The sequence below is a fragment of the Taudactylus pleione genome, unplaced genomic scaffold (assembly GCF_031769625.1).
Source record: "Taudactylus pleione unplaced genomic scaffold, aTauple2 ptg000273l, whole genome shotgun sequence".
Lineage (NCBI taxonomy): Eukaryota > Metazoa > Chordata > Amphibia > Anura > Myobatrachidae > Taudactylus > Taudactylus pleione.
Genome location: NW_028284675.1, coordinates 460,349 through 481,168, shown reverse-complemented (window position 1 = coordinate 481,168; position 20,820 = coordinate 460,349). Strand labels below are relative to the sequence as shown.

Genomic DNA, 20,820 nt, shown 5'->3' with positions numbered 1-20,820 from the left:
AATGGTCTACAACTGATGGCAAGTGTATTTTTTCCCATCAATGGCAAGGCACTGATGTAGAATCATCAGTGGCAATGGCCCATGTTGAGAAAAAACATTGTCGGCACTGGTCCAATGGTTGAGGTATGCACAATTTTCTACTAGAACTAGAAATTAGTGGTTTGGTTTTGGTGTAGGTCTTCCTGCCAAGTTCGGATCTCAGAACGAGGCAAAACGTCATCCTTCACGGACAAAACATCTTCATTGTCCGTGAAAGATGACGTTCTGCCTCGTTCTGAGATCAATGACAAACAAACTTTATGACCATCACTAGGTGACAATCAGAAGAAAGCAGAGGGGATGGATGGGAGTCTGAAAAGATATAAGCTTGGAGATGTAGCTAGGGGAGGAGTGATTAGGGTCTTTATATGTAAGGGTGAACTGGAATCTGTTGGATATAGGGAACCAGTGGAGGAGGGTGGAAGGCAGATGCCATAAGGTGTGAGTGACAAGCTGCAGCATTAAGAATACACTAAAGTAGGGAGAGGCAATATTGACAGAGGACAGAAAGGATATTACAGTCAGGCAGGAAATTATGAGTCTGGGGGTGAGGAAGGGATGTATTCTGGAAATTTTGTGCACATGGAAGCTGCAGAACTGAGAGATGGCCTGAAATTGAGTAGTGGAAGAGAGAGTAGTATAGAAGATGTCATTGAGGCAGCAGACATGGAGCACAGAAGAGAAGGTGTTATCAACGTAGGAGAGATGGGAGGAAGTCCGTTTATAGGCTTCAATGGCTTGGTAAATTAGGCAAAGCTATAGTGACTGCCTCTGTGATTGGAAATTGAGGGAACGCTGTAGATATCTCTGATATCAGATATGGTACCACCTTGTTTAGTAGCTCTCATATTCCAAAATTATCTGAAAACATCTGTACTGAGAGCCACAGCACACACTGGCTCTTAGATTCCTGTAACAAGCGGGTTCCTGAAGTCCAGGGCTAGATTGAGAAAGGCTTGTTCAAAAGTTTGTATTTCAAGAACTAAGGTTTCTGATGTTTTCTATCAGATCAAATTATGGCATATGCCCGTTTGCACTTAGGTTTGCATGTAAAATACTCTAAAAATTATGAAAATGTGTAAGTGATTTGTACTACTTCCCATAAGACGAACCAGTAGCTTATGGGAAATAGTATGCCCCAGTAAGCCAAATTAATTTTCATAGCAAGAATGTCTGATGGCACTTGATGTTCATTTAGTTTCATCTGTTGCTAAACACTATGAATAAATTATAGGAAATAGGCTACTTTCAGTAATGCTGTAGTGTGTGGGACAAAAGCACTTTGCTTGTTGTATGCTGTTATTGGTTTTAAAAAGAAGTAGAAAAAAACATAAATAACAAGATCAACAATGAGACAGACACATTTTAACAAACAATAGGGCACATGGTATTTACTTACATTATTTTACACTGAGAACTAATATTCTAACTTTGTTAGACTGAGAACTAATATACTTACATTATTTTTAGGGGTGTGCACCGGCCACTTTTCGTGTTTTGTGTTTTGGTTTTGGATCTGGATCTTTCTTCGTGTTTTGGATCTGGATTGGTTTTGCCAAAACCACCCTTCCGTGTTTTGGGTTCTGGGTTTTGTGTTTTGGATCTGTATTTTTTTTTAAAAAAGCATAAAAACAGCTAAAATCACAGAATTTGTAGGTTTTTCTGCTCCTATGCTATTATTAACCTCAATAACCTTAATTTCCACTCATTTCCAGTCTATTCTGAACACCTCACACCTCACAATAGTGTTTTTATGTCCAAAACGTTGCACCGAGGTAGCTGGATGACTATGCTAAGCGACACGAGTGGGCGGCACAAACACGTGACCCATCTAGGCGTGAAACTGCAGTGGCAGACAGGATGGCAGTTTGAAAAACTAGGCCCCAAACTGTACATAATGCAAAGAAAAAAAAGAGGTGCAAGATGGAATTGTCCTTGGGCCCTCCCACCCACCCTTATGTTGTATAAACAGGACATGCACACTTTAACAAACCAATCATTTCAGCGCCAGGGTCTGCCACACAACTGTGGCTGAAATTATTGGTTCGTTTGGGCCCCCACAAAACAAGCTGGCAATTAATGTGTCCCTGCACAAACTGGCTCTATGGAGGCAAGATGTCATCCTCATCCTCCTCATCCACCGATTCCTCACCCTCTTCAGTGTGTACATCCTCATCCTCACAAAGTATTAACTCGTCCCCACTTGAATCCACCACCACAGGTCCCTCTGTACCTTCTGGAGGCTGGTCTCCCTGGAAGAGCTGATAATTCATTTTGATGAACATCATCTTCTCCACATTCTGTGGAAGCAACCTCCTACGCCTTTCGCTGACAAGGTTCCCGGCTGCACTAAACACTCTTTCGGAGTACACACTGGAGGGGGGGCAACTCAGGTAAAATAGAGCCAGTTTGTACAGGGGCCTCCAAATTGCCTCTTTTTCCTGCCAGTACAGGTATGGACTGTCTGCCATGCCTACTTGGATGCTGTCACCGATGTAATCCTCCACCATTCTGTCAATGGTGACAGTATCATATGCAGTGACAGTAGACATGTCAGAAATTGTTGCCAGGTCCTTCAGTCCGGACCAGATGTCCAAACTTGGTCCTGCCTGCCCTGCATCACCGCCAGCGGGTTGCTTAGGATACCTAAGTTTTTTCCTGGCAGCCCCAGTTGCAGGAGAAAATGAAGAAGGAGCCGTTGACGTGTCACGTTCCGCTTCAGCTGACAGTGTGTTCACCAGCAGGTCTTTGCACCTCTGCAGGCTTGTGTCGGCCGGAAAGAGAGACACCACATAGGCTTTAAACCTAGGATCAAGCACGGTGGCCAAAACGTAGTGGTCTGATTTCAACAGATTGACCACCCTGGAATCCTGGCAAAGCGAATGAAGGGCTTCATCCACAAGTCCCACATGCAGAGCGGAATCGCTCCGTCTTAGCTCCTCCTTCACTTTCTCCAGCTGCTTCTGCAAAAGCCTGATGAGGGGAATGACCTGACTCAAGCTGGCAGTGTCTGAACTGACTTCACGTGTGGCAAGTTCGAAGGGCTGGAGAACCTTGCACAACACGGAAATCATTCTCCACTGCGCTTGAGTCAGGTGCATACCCCCTCCTTTGCCTATGTCATAGGTGGATGTATAGGCTTGTATGGCCTTTTGCTGCTCCTCCATCCTCTGAAGCATATAGAGGGTTGAGTTCCACCGCGTCACAACCTCTTGCTTCAGGTGATGGCGGGGCAGGTTCAAGAGTGTTTGCTGGCGCTCCAGTCTTCGGCACGCAGTCGCTGAATGGCGAAAGTGGCCAGAAATTTTTCGGGCCACCCAAAGCGTCTCCTGCACGCCCCTGTCGCTTTTCAGAAAATTCTGCACCACCAAGTTTATTGTGTGAGCAAAACATGGGACGTGCTGGAATTTGCCCAGATGTAATGCCCGCACAATATTGGTGGCGTTGTCAGATATCACAAATCCCCAGGAGAGTCTAAGTGGGGTAAGCCACTGGGCGATGATTTCCCTCAGTTTCTCTAAGAGGTTGTCGGCGGTGTGCCTCTTACTGAAACCGGTGATACACAGCGTAGCCTGCCTTGTAACGAGCTGGCATTTCTGAGATGCTGCTACTGGTGACGCTGCTGCTGTTGCTGCGTAAGGTGATACATCTACCCAGTGGGCTGTCACAGTCATATAGTCCTTAGTCTGCCCTGTTCCACTTGTCCACATGTCCGTGGTTAAGTGGACATTGTGTACAACGGCATTTTTCAGGACACTGAGGACACTTTTTCTGACGTTTCTGTACAGTCTCGGTATCGCCTGCCTAGTGAAGTGGAATCTAGACGGGATTTGGAACCGGGGACACACTACCTCCATCAATTGTCTAAATCCCACTGCACTAATGGCGGATACCGGATGCACGTCTAACACCAACATAGCAGTCAAGGCCTCAGTTATACGTTTTGCTTCAGGATGACTGCTGTCGTACTTCATCCTCCTCGCTAAGGACTGTTGGAGGGTCAATTGTTTAGTAAAAGTAGTGGTGTTCCTACTTCCTCTCTGGGATGATGAACGACTCCCAGCAGCAGCAACAGCAGCAGCGGCAGCAGTAGGCGTAGCAATGCAGGATCCTCCAGAGGAATCCCGGATAGGAGAGTCAGTCATGCCAGTGACATGGCCTGCAGGACTACTTCCGATCCTGACTAAGGAGGAAATTGATGAGGAGGGAGTTGACGGTGTGGTTTGCAGGCGCTTGGATACAACAGGACAACGGGATTTAGGTGTCCCTGGACTGCTTACGGTCTTAGCCAAAGTTTCTGAACTTGACAGTAACTTTTTATGAACGCGCTGCAGGTGCCGTATAAGGGAGGATGTTCCTAGGTGGTTGACGTCCCTACCCCTACTTATTTCACCTTTACATATGGTACATATGGCAAGACAGTTGTTGTCCGGATTTGGATAGAAATATTGCCAGACCAAAGAGGTGAAATGTTTGGTCTTCTGCCCAGGCATGACCGTGATGGGCTTTTTCATCCCACGGACAACAACTGTCTCCCCCGGAGCCTGATTTAAACAAACCACATCACCATCAGAATCCTCCTCGCCAACTTCCTCCTCAGCGCCAGCTACACCAGTATCCTCATCCTGTTGTACTTCAACAGTGACATCTTCAATTTGCATATCAGCAAGTGGACTGTGGGTGCTCCTTTCAGCACTTGCAGGGGGCGTGCAAATGGTGGAAAGAGCCACCTCTTCCCGTTCAGTGCTGGGAAGGTCAGGCATCGCAACCACCACCACACTTGGACTCTCCTTGGGGATTTGTGATATCTTCTTAGAAAGCACAGTTCTTCGCTGTGCTTTTGCCAGCTTAACTCTTTTGATTTTTTTAGTGGGAGGAGGGCTTCCATCGTCATGTGAAGCTGAACCACTAGTCATGAACATACTAGGGATCGACCTTAGCCGTTCCTTGCCACTCCGTGTCGTAAATGGCATATTGGCAAGTTTACGTTTCTCTTCAGCTGATTTAAATGTCTTTTTCAAGGTCATTTTCCTGAACTTTGCCATTTGGGATTGTATGTGCCCTCTACTATGACATTGGGCATCGGCCTTGGCAGACGACGTTGATGGCATGTTATCGTCTATGTCATGACTAGTGGCAGCAGCTTCAGCACTAGGAGGAAGTGGTTCTTGATCTTTCTCTATTTTATTTTTATCGGAGAAAGTTTGGTCCTCCATTTATGTTATATCGATTTGATATATACGTGCGGCTAAACACAGAAAATAATTTTTTTTTTGGTTTGGACTGGAGTGTACTTTGTGGGTTACAGCACCCTTTAACGGTCAAGCCAGCCGGCCCTTTACTTATGACACAGGCGCACGCTTGGCACTACTTTGTTGATGCACGTGCGGCTACTGCGCACACAATTCACAAACACAGAAAATAATTTTTTTTTTGGTTTGGACTGGAGTGTACTTTCGGGGGTTACAGCACCCTTAACGGTCAAGCCAGCCGGCCCTTTACTTATGACACAGGCGCACGCTTGGCACTACTTTGTTGATGCACGTGCGGCTACTGCGCACACAATTCACAAACACAGAAAATAATTTTTTTTTGGTTTGGACTGGAGTGTACTTTCGGGGGTTACAGCACCCTTTAACGGTCAAGCCAGCCGGCCCTTTACTTATGACACAGGCGTACGCTTGGCACTACTTTGTTGATGCACGTGCGGCTACTGCGCACACAATTCACAAACACAGAAAATAATTTTTTTTTTGGTTTGGACTGGAGTGTACTTTCGGGGGTTACAGCACCCTTAACGGTCAAGCCAGCCGGCCCTTTACTTATGACACAGGCGCACGCTTGGCACTACTTTGTTGATGCACGTGCGGCTACTGCGCACACAATTCACAAACACAGAAAATAATTTTTTTTTGGTTTGGACTGGAGTGTACTTTCGGGGGTTACAGCACCCTTTAACGGTCAAGCCAGCCGGCCCTTTACTTATGACACAGGCGCACGCTTGGCACTACTTTGTTGATGCACGTGCGGCTACTGCGCACACAATTCACAAACACAGAAAATAATTTTTTTTTGGTTTGGACTGGAGTGTACTTTGGGGGTTACAGCACCCTTTAACGGTCAAGCCAGCCGGCCCTTTACTTATGACACAGGCGCACGCTTGGCACTACTTTGTTGATGCACGTGCGGCTACTGCGCACACAATTCACAAACACAGAAAATAATTTTTTTTTGGTTTGGACTGGAGTGTACTTTCGGGGGTTACAGCACCCTTAACGGTCAAGCCAGCCGGCCCTTTACTTATGACACAGGCGCACGCTTGGCACTACTTTGTTGATGCACGTGCGGCTACTGCTCACACAATTCACAAACACAGAAAATAATTTTTTTTTTGGTTTGGACTGGAGTGTACTTTCGGGGGTTACAGCACCCTTAACGGTCAAGCCAGCCGGCCCTTTACTTATGACACAGGTGCACGCTTGGCACTACTTTGTTGATGCACGTGCGGCTACTGCGCACACAATTCACAAACACAGAAAATAATTTTTTTTTGGTTTGGACTGGAGTGTACTTTCGGGGGTTACAGCACCCTTTAACGGTCAAGCCAGCCGGCCCTTTACTTATGACACAGGCGCACGCTTGGCACTACTTTGTTGATGCACGTGCGGCTACTGCGCACACAATTCACAAACACAGAAAATAATTTTTTTTTGGTTTGGACTGGAGTGTACTTTCGGGGGTTACAGCACCCTTTAACGGTCAAGCCAGCCGGCCCTTTACTTATGACACAGGCGCACGCTTGGCACTACTTTGTTGATGCACGTGCGGCTACTGCGCACACAATTCACAAACACAGAAAATAATTTTTTTTTTGGTTTGGACTGGAGTGTACTTTCGGGGGTTACAGCACCCTTAACGGTCAAGCCAGCCGGCCCTTTACTTATGACACAGGCGCACGCTTGGCACTACTTTGTTGATGCACGTGCGGCTACTGCGCACACAATTCACAAACACAGAAAATAATTTTTTTTTTGGTTTGGACTGGAGTGTACTTTCGGGGGTTACAGCACCCTTAACGGTCAAGCCAGCCGGCCCTTTACTTATGACACAGGCGCACGCTTGGCACTACTTTGTTGATGCACGTGCGGCTACTGCGCACACAATTCACAAACACAGAAAATAATTTTTTTTTTGGTTTGGACTGGAGTGTACTTTCGGGGGTTACAGCACCCTTAACGGTCAAGCCAGCCGGCCCTTTACTTATGACACAGGCGCACGCTTGGCACTACTTTGTTGATGCACGTGCGGCTACTGCGCACACAATTCACAAACACAGAAAATAATTTTTTTTTTGGTTTGGACTGGAGTGTACTTTCGGGGGTTACAGCACCCTTAACGGTCAAGCCAGCCGGCCCTTTACTTATGACACAGGCGCACGCTTGGCACTACTTTGTTGATGCACGTGCGGCTACTGCGCACACAATTCACAAACACAGAAAATAATTTTTTTTTTGGTTTGGACTGGAGTGTACTTTCGGGGGTTACAGCACCCTTAACGGTCAAGCCAGCCGGCCCTTTACTTATGACACAGGCGCACGCTTGGCACTACTTTGTTGATGCACGTGCGGCTACTGCGCACACAATTCACAAACACAGAAAATATTTTTTTTTTGGTTTGGACTGGAGTGTACTTTCGGGGGTTACAGCACCCTTTAACGGTCAAGCCAGCCGGCCCTTTACTTATGACACAGGCGCACGCTTGGCACTACTTTGTTGATGCACATGCGGCTACTGCGCACACAATTCACAAACACAGAAAATATATTATTTTTTTAGCACTTGGGGGGAGCACCCCTGATGGACAGAGCACCCCCTGGACAACACTACAGCACTCCTTTAGGACTGGGACACTGCACAGGACTTTGGAGTGGACACAGCCCCTATGGAGAACTGACTGCACAACACAGTCCAGCCAGCCCCTATGGACTTTGAAGTAGTGGACACAGCCCCTATTAACAACAGCAGCACAGCACAACACAGCCAGCCCCTATGGACTTTGAAGTAGTGGACAACAGCAGCACTACACTACACTACACTACACAGCCCTAACTCCCACCCTCCCTCTTCACTGTCCACAGCCGAGTGAGAAAATGGCGCCGACGCGGGTACCTTATATAGGATCCAAAACCCGCGAGACTCGGAAGGCGGGATGATGACGTTTTGCCTCGATTTCAGATCCGAGTCAGGCGGGAAAAGTCGAGCCTGACTCGGATCGGACTCGGATCGGGGGGGCTCGGATTTCAGAAATCCGAACCCGCTCACCCCTAATTATTTTACAATAAGAACGAATATACTAACATTATTTTACATTGAGAACTGATATACTTACGTTATTTTATACTGAGAAATAGTATACTTACATTATTTTACACTGAGATCTAATGCACATTATTTTACATTGAGAACTAATATACTAAAGATGAGCGGGTCCAGTTCTCAGAGAACCGGACCCACCAGAACTTCCAGATCCGAGACGAGAACCGAGCTAGGGTCGGGTTTTCCCGCGTGACTCGGATCTCAAAACGAGGCAAAACATTATCCTCTCGCTGTTGGATTCTTGCAGGTTTTGGATTCTATAAAGATCATGGTGATCGGCGCCATTTTCACTCCGGGTGTGGATGGTGAACTGAACAGAAGTGTTGCTGTCACTGTCTGTGTCAGTGTGTTGACCAACTTGTCCTGTCGGGGTCTGGGGCTGAAGGCTGTTGCTGTGTTGTCCATAAAGGGGCTGGGGCTGCAGTATATAAGAGGGGCTTCAGTGGGTGCTGCAGCTGCTGTGTCACTTGTCCTGTCAATCAAGGGGCTGCTGCTGTGTTATTATACATAAGGGCTGTTGTTGTCCTGTCCATCAAGGGGTTAGGGCTGCAGTCCATAAAGGGATGCTGTGTTGTTCAGGGGGTGTGCGTTAGCAACTTAGCTGCGGTATTATTGTTGGTGACACTGCCGGCCAGACCGCAATTTATCGTCCACGTATTTGTGACTCTGCAGGTGGTCTGTCCGCACTCGGCAGGGGTGCTTTGTTGTCCATAAAGAAGGGGTGCTGTCTGTGTTGTTCATCAAGGGGCTGCTGCCTCATTCAGGGGTGCTAATTCCCAGTGTAAAAAAAATAAAACTGCTTTTTTTTTTTGGTGTATGTGCATTAGCAACTTAGCTGCGCTAATATTGTACGGTGACACTGCCGCAGTTTATCGTCCACATATTTGTGACTCTGCCGGTGGTCTGTCTGCACTCGGCAGGGGTGCTTTGTTGTCTATCAAAAAGGGGTGCTGTTTGTGTTCTTCATCAAGGGGCTACTGTCACATTCAAGGGTGCTCTTAACCAGTGTGAAATAAAATAAAAATGAAATTAAATTAATAATAGCAATATAAAAAAATATATCAATATCAATCCACAAAAAAAAAATATTTTTTGTGTGTGTGCGTTAGCAACTTAGTTGCGCTATTATTGTATGTTGACACTGCCGCAGTTTATCGTCCATGTATTTGTGACTCTGCAGGTGATCTGTCGGCACTCGGCAGGGGTGCTTTGTTGTCCATCAAAAAAGGCTGCTGTCTGTGTTGTTCATCAAGGGGCTACTGCCTCATTCAGGGGTGCTCTTCCCCAGTGTCAAAAAAATATTGTTCAGTGACACTGCCGGTCAGACCGCAGTTCGAGTTTGTTGATATGGAGGTTGATCAAATGAGAGGAGAGCAGGAACCATATACCAGTCTTGCAGCTGCTGCCAGCAGTCATGATGATGATGCAAGGCCGTCAACGTCATCTACAAAGACCAATGCCCAAGGGCTTAAGTCAAAATCAAAAAAGCAATGTTTTACAGCGTTAAAGAAAAAAGAATGAAAAGCTAAGTTAGCTGCAGAGAAACAAAAAATTGGCAATATGTCATTTACTACACAAAGTGGCAAGGAAAGGATAAGGCCTTGGCCTTTATTTATGACTGGTGGTTCTGCATCTTATGATTTTGTAAGCCCTTCTCCCAGTAGAAGTGTCAAAAAAATAAAAATCGCTAAGGCACATGAACCCAACTGTGTGCTTATAAAAGTCACAGATCCCTGAGGAGAGTCCAAGTGTGTCCGCGATTGCCATGTGTGAGCCTGACCTTTCTAATACTGTACTTGAAGAGGATCCTCCTTCCACCATTTGTGTGCCCTCTGCAAATGTGGGGATGGGCAGCACAAGTCAACAATGCTGATGTAGAAATCGAGGATGCTTCTGTGGAAATGCATCAGGAGGATGAGGAGGATATTTCTGTAGTTGGCTCTAACATGGATATGATGAGGATGTTGATAATGAGGATGTTGATGCCGAGGATGTTTGTGTAAATCAGACAACAGTTGTTGCCCATGGTAGGAAAAAGCCCATTGTCATGCCGGGGCAAAAGACAAAAAAAATCCACTTTTCATGTGTGAAATTATTTTCACCCAAATCCGGACAACAGTTGTCAAGCCATCTGTAACGTTTGCCAAGCAAGAGTGAGTAGAGGTAAGGACCTTAACCATCTAGGAAACTTCTCCCTGTTACATCACTTGCAGCACATTCATCAAATTCCAAAGTGTTTGCAAACTTCAGGAGCTTTGGCTAAAAACGTAACAATCAATCCAGCGTCACCTAGCTGCTCACTTCTCTCTGTAAGATCCAAGCGCCTGCAATCTCCACCACCAACACCTGCACCATCAACATCCTCAATCGTGATCGGAAGTAGTCCTGCTGCATCCAATTTCATAAGCATGACTGACTCTTCTCCTATCCGTGATTCCTCAGAAGGATCCTTGAGTGCTACGCCTGTTACTGCTGATGCTGCTGCTGTTGGGGGTGGATCTTCATGCCAGAAAGGGACCAAGAAGACTACTACTAGTAGTGATTTTAAAAAAACAAATGACTATGAAACAATCCTTTCATAGAGGAAGTAAGTATAACAGCTGTCATCCAGTTGCACAGTGGATCACTGATGCCATGACAGCTGTGCTAGTATTAGATGGTGAAATAATAGAAACTCAGGATGATAGTGTGGAGGAAGTGCAAAAGGAGGATGAGGGGGAAATTTGTGTCCTATCCGACGCTAATGTGGATGTTGATGATGAGGATGTGGTTTGCGTAAATCAGCCACCAGTGGCAGCAGTTCTTGCTCATGATAAAAAAGATAGCCAGAAAAGCCACATCTTGGGTGTGGAATTATTTTAATCTAAATTCTGACAACAATTGTGAAGACATCTGTTCCATTTGTAAAGCCAGAATGCTGGATAGTGGTGTATATATATACATATATATATATATATATATATATATATAAAAATTACAAATTTATTAAATCATATCATTCGTATCCAAAACCTGTTAGTTTCAAACAGTGCAGATGACCATTATGATGTACAGCGTAGTGACATGATGTGCCGTATGTCGTTGCAGAATCCCTTCTTATTTACACTGACAGTCCTTAATAGTGTCATCTCCATAGTGAACACTGCTATCTTGTGCACAATTCCTGGCATCACCAAAGTATTAGCAAACATATCTAGATGTAAGTGAAAGTCAGCTGCTAGAGGTTATGGGCACATCAAGATACTTATTTGTAGTGAAATACCCAAGGGTGCTGTGGTAGAATTCTTCCATGATCCAAGCACATGTCGTTACTTTGTTAGTATGTAATGGACTTTACTTGCCTTCTGTGTGGTTTTTCCATTAGATCTCCAAATGTAGAATTTATGTTGATTAGTAAATATTTGCCTAATCAGTAATTGTGCGTGCTCAACCCATGTACACAACACCCACTACTCCATTGATCTTATTAAGAAAACGGCGATAACGATCAAGGGACAAAAGTAGAAAAACATACATGAAATAAACTTAACACCATTGCTATGCTGTCCTCTGACTGCGGCTCCAGACATGTGCCTAGGTTACCAATGTGGTAAATACACCTCTTTCTGCCATTCTGCCCATTTAAAGAAGATAAATAATAAGCATTGTCTATTTTGGGTATAACATAAAATGTATGTAAGCACTGAAATTGATGCACTTTAGTGAAGCCATTGATGAATGGGTCTAATAACTTGTCTTTCTGTGGCCATACAGCCTTCTGCAGTTCCCATCCTTTGGCAGAAATAGAAGACTCACTGCTGCGGAACCTCTTTATTGGATACCAAAAATGGGTGAGGCCGGTGCAAACGCCCAATAAGACTATAAAAGTCAATTTTGGCTTGAAAATATCACAGCTTGTTGATGTGGTAAGAAATCATTAAAATTATTGTTATGTAGTTATATCATATGTCCTAAAAGTTCTGCACTTGGTGCCATCAAAATCATTATATATTTTATTTTATTTATATTACCAGTACTTGCTCTGATTTTAATACATTCCATACATGAAAACCAATTGTAAAGCTGTAAGATGCGAATAAGCCCTTAAAAACATCAAAACTAGAGACTACAGGGGCATATTTAATACAATCCGCATTTTTAATGCGGATGTAATAAATATTTTGTCTCTTGCCAGAAGATGGGAGCCCGTCCTGGCCAAGAGCTGGAAGCAGTGTTATAGCTATTACACTGCTACCTGGTTTAGGTCCCCTGCAGTCAATGCACATGTGCAGCTGTTGGCTGGCGCATGCTTTTGCGGGGGATGACCGAGCGGGATCCAGAAGATCCCTCTCCGGAACAATTTGCTCAATCTGTAGCTTGGTTGATCTGACAACAAAGCAGTCCCAATAGAAACTGCATTTTAGCTCTGAAATGGAGGAACTGAGGCAGATTTCGGAGATATCTACTGCGATCTCTCCATGGTATATCTGGGGGATATGTAATATTTGAGGATACATTCCAAAAATTACTGTTTTCAGAGGATATCCTGCAAATGTTCAATGATATATATGCCCCCTTTGGAGATATCTATTAAAGCTAGAATACAGCAGACACGTTCGCCCCCAGCATATGCAAATTCAGCTAAGTGACGGCATGGCAGGTGATCGCACGGCAAGGCCATGGCGCTATGTCTTGGCGTGCGATCACTTTGTGTATGCAGATGCCCACCAGCCAGTCTTTAACCGCCCACTAGCGCACGTCATCTCCCGAAGTGTATGAAACCATCGGTACATCGGGTTCTATCGGAACTGACTGCGGAGCTTGCGGTTGACTGAACCCTTCCACAAGCACTGTGAGCACTTCAGTATATAATTAGACCAGGTGATGTGTACTATGACGCTGCCTATTAATTATGCACGCTTCTGAAACGGCGTTATAATGCTCAGGCACGCCTGCGTTCGCGCCTCCACTCCCCCGTTTCCAGTGGCCTGCCCCTGTTACCACCCACAAACGGCTTGACCTGTCACTCATTCAGCTGGGCTGTCTCTGCTGGGTGAGCGATTGCTTTCCGATCGCTCTGACTAGTTCGTGCACGCGCACTGCACAATCACTTGCTAGCGAACAGGTATGAATCAGGCCCATAGGGCAAACCAATTTTACATTTTTGATTTGGTACACTTCCCTGCACAGGAGTTACAGAAATGTCCAAACAACAGCTATACATTTGTCACTCCATTGGCTGCTCCACCCCAGGTATATGCTAACGTGAATTGCGTAACTCAAAATGGGGCAAATATGACACATTACAATGTACTTTTGTCCTCTTTTTCAGTACCTAATGATTGAAGTCTCCTCATTTGCTGTGTGGTTGGATATTTAAAAAAAATGCTGTGTGTTTGGTTGGTTCCTCCTTTAATTGTTCTATGGTTTGCAAGACCACAGCTTGATCAAATAAATTTAGGGATTTGAGAAATGGTGGTTTGGCGGTGGTTTTGCCTTTAGTAAATCCAGTGATTTCAAAACAGTTAGAAAAGAGAAAAATGGGACAAACCTCCTTTTAATAGATTTAGACTCAACTCCACAAATATACCCATAAATACATCTTACAGTGTTTATAACCAGGGCCATCTTAGCATTGTAGGCCCTGGGCAAAGCAATCCAGTAATGTCCCTACTCACCCATTCACGGGAATACAAATGTTACCATTTGATTTGATGCGATTTTAGCGTATCGTGATATGGCCAGATTAATATACATTGATTGATTTCTCTATATAAAAGATAAGCGCAACTCAAAATAGCCAGGTAGGGGCTGCTAACATTTTACCTATATGTTTTGGACCTGTCATTCACCAGGCCACTAGCAATAGTCTCTGTTTTCATTCTTCCACCAACTTCCCATCTCCCTTCATGTCTCCTCCTAGTCCTCCAATCTCTCCATATTCATCTTCCTATCTCCTTCCACCACCTCCCCATATTTCTCCCTATTCCTTCCCCCTTATTCATCTTCCTATCTCCTTCCACCGCACCCCACCATATTCCTCCCAATATTCTCCTCCTCTCTCCTTCCACCCCCCCCATATTTCTCCGTATTCCTCCCCCTATTTATCTTCTTATCTCCTTCCACCACCTCCTCATATTTCTCTCCCCCAAATTAATATTCCTATCCCCTTACAATATTTCTCCATATTCCTCCCCCCTATTCATATTTCCTATCTCCTTCCACCGCCCCCCCATATTCCTCCCCAATATTCATCTTCCTATCTCCTTCCACCGCCTCCTCATATTTCTCCCCCCCAAATTCATCTTCCTATCCCCTTACAATTTTCTCCCTATTCCTCCCTCCTAATCATCTTCCTATCTCCTTCCACCACCTCCTCATATTTCTCCCTATTCCTCCCCCCTATTCATCTTCCTATCTCTTTCCACCACCTCCCTAAATTTCTCCCTATTTTTCCCCAATATTCACCTCCTATCTCCTTCCACCCCCCCATATTTCTTCCTATTCTTCCCCCTATTCATCTTCTTATCTCCATCCACCGCCTCCTCATATTTCTCCCTATTCCTCCCCCCTATTCATCTTCCTATCTCTTTCCACCAACTCCCTAAATTTCTCCCTATTCCTCCCCCTACTAACTTCCTATCTCTTTCCACCACCTCCCTACATTTCTCACAATTCCTCCCCAATATTCATCTTCCTATCTCTTTCCACCGCCTCCTAATATTTCTCCCTATTCCTCCTCCTATTCATCTTCTTATCTCCTTCCACCGCCTCCTCATATTTCTCCCTATTCCTCCCCCTCTTCATCTTCTTATCTCCTTCCACCACCTCCCTAAATTTCTCCCTATTCCTCCCCAATATTCATCCTCCTATCTCCTTACACCGCCTCCTCATATTTCTCCCTATTCCTCCTCTTCATCTTCCTATCTCCTTCCACCACCTCCCCATATTTCTCCCTATTCCTCCCCTCTATTCATCTTCCTATCTCTTTCCACCAACTCCCTAAATTTCTCCCTATTCCTCCCCCTACTAACTTCCTATCTCTTTCCACCACCTCCCTACATTTCTCACAATTCCTCCCCAATATTCATCTTCCTATCTCTTTCCACCGCCTCCTAATATTTCTCCCTATTCCTCCTCCTATTCATCTTCTTATCTCCTTCCACCGCCTCCTCATATTTCTCCCTATTCCTCCCCCTCTTCATCTTCTTATCTCCTTCCACCACCTCCCTAAATTTCTCCCTATTCCTCCCCAATATTCATCCTCCTATCTCCTTCCACCGCCTCCTCATATTTCTCCCTATTCCTCCTCTTCATCTTCCTATCTCCTTCCACCACCTCCCCATATTTCTCCCTATTCCTCCCCCCTATTCATCTTCCTATCTCCTTCCACCGCCTCCTCATATTTCTCCCTATTCCTCCTCTTCATCTTCCTATCTCCTTCCACCGCCTCCCCATATTTCTCCCTATTCCTCCTCTTCATCTTCCTATCTCCTTCCACCACCTCCCTAAATTTCTCCCTATTCCTCCCCAATATTCAACTTCCTATCTCCTTCCACCGCCTCCTCATATTTCTCCCTATTCCTCCCCCCTAGTCATCTTCCTATCTCTTTCCACCGCCTCCCTAAATTTCTCCCTATTCCTCCCTCTATTCATCCTCCTATCTCCTTCCACCACCTCCCTAAATTTCTCCCTATTCCTCCCCAATATTCAACTTCCTATCTCCTTCCACCACCTCCTCATATTTCTCCCTATTCCTCCCCCTCTTCATCTTCCTATCTCCTTCCACCACCTCCTCATATTTCTCCCTATTCCTCCCCCTCTTCATCTTCCTATCTCCTTCCACCACCTCCCTAAATTTCTCCCTATTCCTCCCCCTATTCATCCTCCTATCTCCTTCCACCACCTCCTCATATTTCTCCCTATTCCTCCTCCTATTCATCTTCCTATCTCCTTCCACCACCTCCCTAAATTTCTCCCTATTCCTCCCCCTATTCATCCTCCTATCTCCTTCCACCACCTCCTCATATTTCTCCCTATTCCTCCTCCTATTCATCTTCCTATCTCCTTCCACCACCTCCTCATATTTCTCCCTATTCCTCCCCCTATTCATCTTCCTATCTCCTTCCACCGCCTCCCTAAATTTCTCCCTATTCCTCCCCCTATTCATCCTCCTATCTCCTTCCACCGCCTCCTCATATTTCTCCCTATTCCTCCCCAATATTCATCTTACTATCTCTTTCCACCGCCTCCCTAAATTTCTCCCTATTCCTCCCCAATATTCATCTTCCTATCTCCTTCCACCACCTCCTCATATTTCTCCCTATTCCTCCTCCTATTCATCTTCCTATCGCCTTCCACCACCTCCTCATATTTCTCCATATTCCTCCTCCTATTCATCTTCCTATCTCCTTCCACCACCTCCTCATATTTCTCCCTATTCCTCCCCCTCTTCATCTTCCTATCTCCTTCCACTGCCTCCTCATATTTCTCCCTATTCCTCCCCCTATTCATCCTCCTATCTCCTTCCACTGCCTCCTCATATTTCTCCATATTCCTCCCCCTATTCATCCTCCTATCTCCTTCCACCACCTCCTCATATTTCTCCCTATTCCTCCCCCTCTTCATCTTCCTATCTCCTTCCACTGCCTCCTCATATTTCTCCCTATTCCTCCCCCTATTCATCCTCCTATCTCCTTCCATCGCCTCCTCATATTTCTCCCTATTCCTCCTCCTATTCATCTTCCTATCTCCTTCCACCACCTCCTCATATTTCTCCCATTTCCTCCCCCTCTTCATCTTCCTATCTCCTTCCACCACCTCCTCATATTTCTCCCTATTCCTCCTCCTATTCATCTTCCTATCTCCTTCCACCACCTCCTCATATTTCTCCCTATTCCTCCCCCTCTTCATCTTCCTATCTCCTTCCACTGCCTCCTCATATTTCTCCCTATTCCTCCCCCTATTCATCCTCCTATCTCCTTCCACTGCCTCCTCATATTTCTCCCTATTCCTCCCCCTATTCATCCTCCTATCTCCTTCCACCACCTCCTCATATTTCTCCCTATTCCTCCCCCTCTTCATCTTCCTATCTCCTTTCACCGCCTCCTCATATTTCTCCCTATTCATCCTCCTATCTCCTTCCACCGCCTCCTCATATTTCTCCCTATTCCTCCCCCTATTCATCTTCCTATCGCCTTCCACCGCCTCCCCATATTTCTCCCTAGTCCTCCCCCTATCTCCTTCCATCACCTCATCATATTTTACCCAATCCCCCCTATTTATCTTCCTATCTCCTTCCACCACCTCCCCTTATTTCTCCCTAGTCCTCCCCCATTCATCTTCCTATCTCCTTCCACCACCTCCTCATATTTCTCCCTATTCCTCCTCCTATTCATCTTCCTATCTCCTTCCACCATCTCCTCATATTTCTCCCTATTCCCCCCCCTCTTCATCTTCCTATCTCCTTCCACCGCCTCCTCATATTTCTTGCTATTCCTCCCCCTATTCATCTTCCTGTCTCCTTCTACCCTCTCCATATTTCTCCCGATTCCTCCCCCCATTCATCTTCCTATCTACTTCCACCGCCCCCCCCTATTCCTCCCCCCTATTCATCTTCCTATTTCCTTCCATCCTCCCATTTTTCTCCCTATTTCTCCCCACATTCATCTTCCTATCTCCATCCCCAATCTCCACTAATATCTACCTTCTCTCCCTATTACTCACCCCTATTCACCATGCCATCTCACTCCACCATCTCCCCCTGTTCTTCCCCTCTCTCCTTATTTCTCCCCCTATTCACCTTCCCATTTCCCTCACCCATCCCCACCCCCCTTTCCCATTCCTACCCTCTCTAATTCTCTATTCACCATCAGTACCCATAGGCAAAATTCTTGTATGTTTCAATACAGGCTTCAGTTTATTCTTACTCTTTTCTATGTGATTAAGCTTAGTAAGAGAAGAGTTTCAGCTGTACAAATACTATGGGCAATAACTTTTGTAACAAATGCATGTTATTTATTTTAGTGCTGAAGGATTATCCTCTTTAATTATTACCTAGTACAGTAGATTTTGTATAGTGAATAAATGCATTCAAACCATTATGAATTAGGTAAACTGAACAACTTTAAGTGCATTGCATTTAAAGTATTATACTGTACTTCCCCTCCCCAGCCCTCACCTCCACAGCACTCCCCTCCCCTCTACAGCACTAACCTCACATCCCCTGCCATGCCCTCCACAGCACTCACCTCCGCAGCACTCACTTCTGAAGCACTCACCTCCCCTCCACAGCACTCACTTCTCCTTCCCTTCCCAACACTCCCCTCCCCTCTGCAGCACTCACCTCCCCTGTGCAACACTGCCTCCCCTCTGTAGCACTCCCCTCTGCTCTGCAGCACTCACCTAACCTCCCCTGCCCTCCGCAGCACTCACCTCCACCTAGGCAGCACTTGCCTACCCTCATGCCACGTTTCTCCTCGCCAAATTTAAACAGACAGCATTGGGACAGTGATAGCTCCAGAATCAGAAGTAAAATGCCGGTATGACACACCGTTTCATACCAGCACACTTCGAGCACTAATCTTAGGTGATTCAACTGAGCCTTTTGAGAAGCTCTGATATAAAACGTCCATAAGTGGTACTATGATTGTGGTGATAACATCAAACTATTAAGATTTGTCACAGACAGTGACAATAAGCCCAAACAAAGAGACGGCCCTGGCTCCACCCACCGGAACTCCGCAAAGGAAAATTATTCCAGAGAGTTTATTTGTTTTCCAAGAGAAGTTGTATAGATAAAGAACAGTAGATGACATAGCACTGAGCCATGTTACCCAATAGAAGCCTATGGGCTTCTTACTGCAATTTTGTCTCAGAAGGATGCAATCGGATCCCTCCCAGCACTCCCAGGGGCACACGCGTCATACTAGACACTGCACAAAGGGACTTCTGGGTCATAAACTTGGAAGTCTCTCTATCGCAAAGGACAGCTTTTTTCGGGAAAGCTGTCCTTTGCAATTAGGATAGTAATTCTAGGTACATATTGGCGTTATGTTTAGTACATCCCACCCTGTGTGAGAATCAAGTGGTCCACAATGTCAATTGTGTAGAGACCAAAAAGAATTAGTAGTGTCTTTCAGATTACACCACAGTATAGTAAAATAATTGACCATATTATTCAGTGCAGTCTCAGTGCAGTGTTGGGAATGATTAGGGCCCAATGGGCTGGATATCATACCAGTGGAGAAGGAGATGAGCATCAGAGACAGTAAATGGATGATATGCATTTGTTTTTTTTTTTCACTGGGCAAATGAACCCTGTGCTGTTCTGCATAATATAGAAGTATGGACTGATAAGGTTGCTGCCAGAGGTGATGAAAGGGGGGTGGCTACTACTTACCCGGGCCTGAGCCGTTTGGAGGAGCCCGGGTCAACTGCTACTGCTGAGGTGGCGGGGCGGTCTGTGCCCCTTGAATTGTGGGGCTCCTGGGCAACTGTCCATTAAGCCCATACAAAGAGATGGTCCTGTTGATAATACGTAAATAGCCTATACTTTTTGCAGGGTTTTTTTTTCTTGCACATACGTGATTTTTTTATTTTTTTTAGTTATATTTAAATTGCTAGTTCAAGTGTTAACATCCAGCTTAGGTTAACAGTCCTTTTTTATATGCATAAGTGTGCCTAGTTGCCCTCCAAGGAACACGATCAATTCATATTCTTGAAAAGACTTTGTTAAATTATCCTGAGCCTAATAGGGATGAGACCTGGGGGGGATGTAGTAAAAGTCGATTTTAATCGTTTAAAAATCGATCATCATTCAGGGAAAAAACACACATTTACTAACACTTAAAAACCGATATAAAAAAATAATCTGTAAATGTATGATTTACCCCTTTAAACACAGCATCGATGTTAATCGCTTTTTAATCGATTAAAAATTACTTTTAGTAAATTTGCCCCTGATCTCTGATACCTCAAGCAGTTTTGTGGGAAAAAGACTTCCTGTTGAACTCCTCCATGTTATTTAATACATATATTTTCTCATCCTGCAGAATGATAGCACCATATCATAGCTAGTGGCATCTGCTCAGTGGTAAAGCATCCATTGTAATTGCAAATTTAGGCATCTGTGACTCTGAGATCACTGACATCATGAATGGGGAAGAGATACTAATTTTGTGTCATTGGACCAGATTCGGAATTGATTGCTAATGCAGCCACTCTCTCAATAGCGGTTTCGGGATTATGCAAATGCTAATCTCAGTCTTCCATTTGTGCTCCATGGTGCGATGGCATGGACGAGCGATGAGGTGGCCACTTTCAGGCTGCATGGTCTGTGCATTTGCAATGGAGATTGTAAACACATTGATACAACATCGGACACTTCATAGACATTTGCGGTTGCCTTGGGACTACTGTAGCTAC

The 20,820-nt window shown here is 45.2% G+C and overlaps 1 protein-coding gene across 1 annotated transcript in view; it reads left to right on the top strand.

The window, feature by feature from the left end:
• Positions 1-20,820, top strand: part of CHRNB3 (cholinergic receptor nicotinic beta 3 subunit) — a 55,693-nt gene that overhangs the window by 13,461 nt on the left and 21,412 nt on the right. The window contains exon 2 of the mRNA XM_088481438.1: positions 12,169-12,320. Coding sequence (XP_088337564.1) covers positions 12,169-12,320 — 152 coding nt within the window. The remainder of the gene's footprint in view (positions 1-12,168; positions 12,321-20,820) is intronic.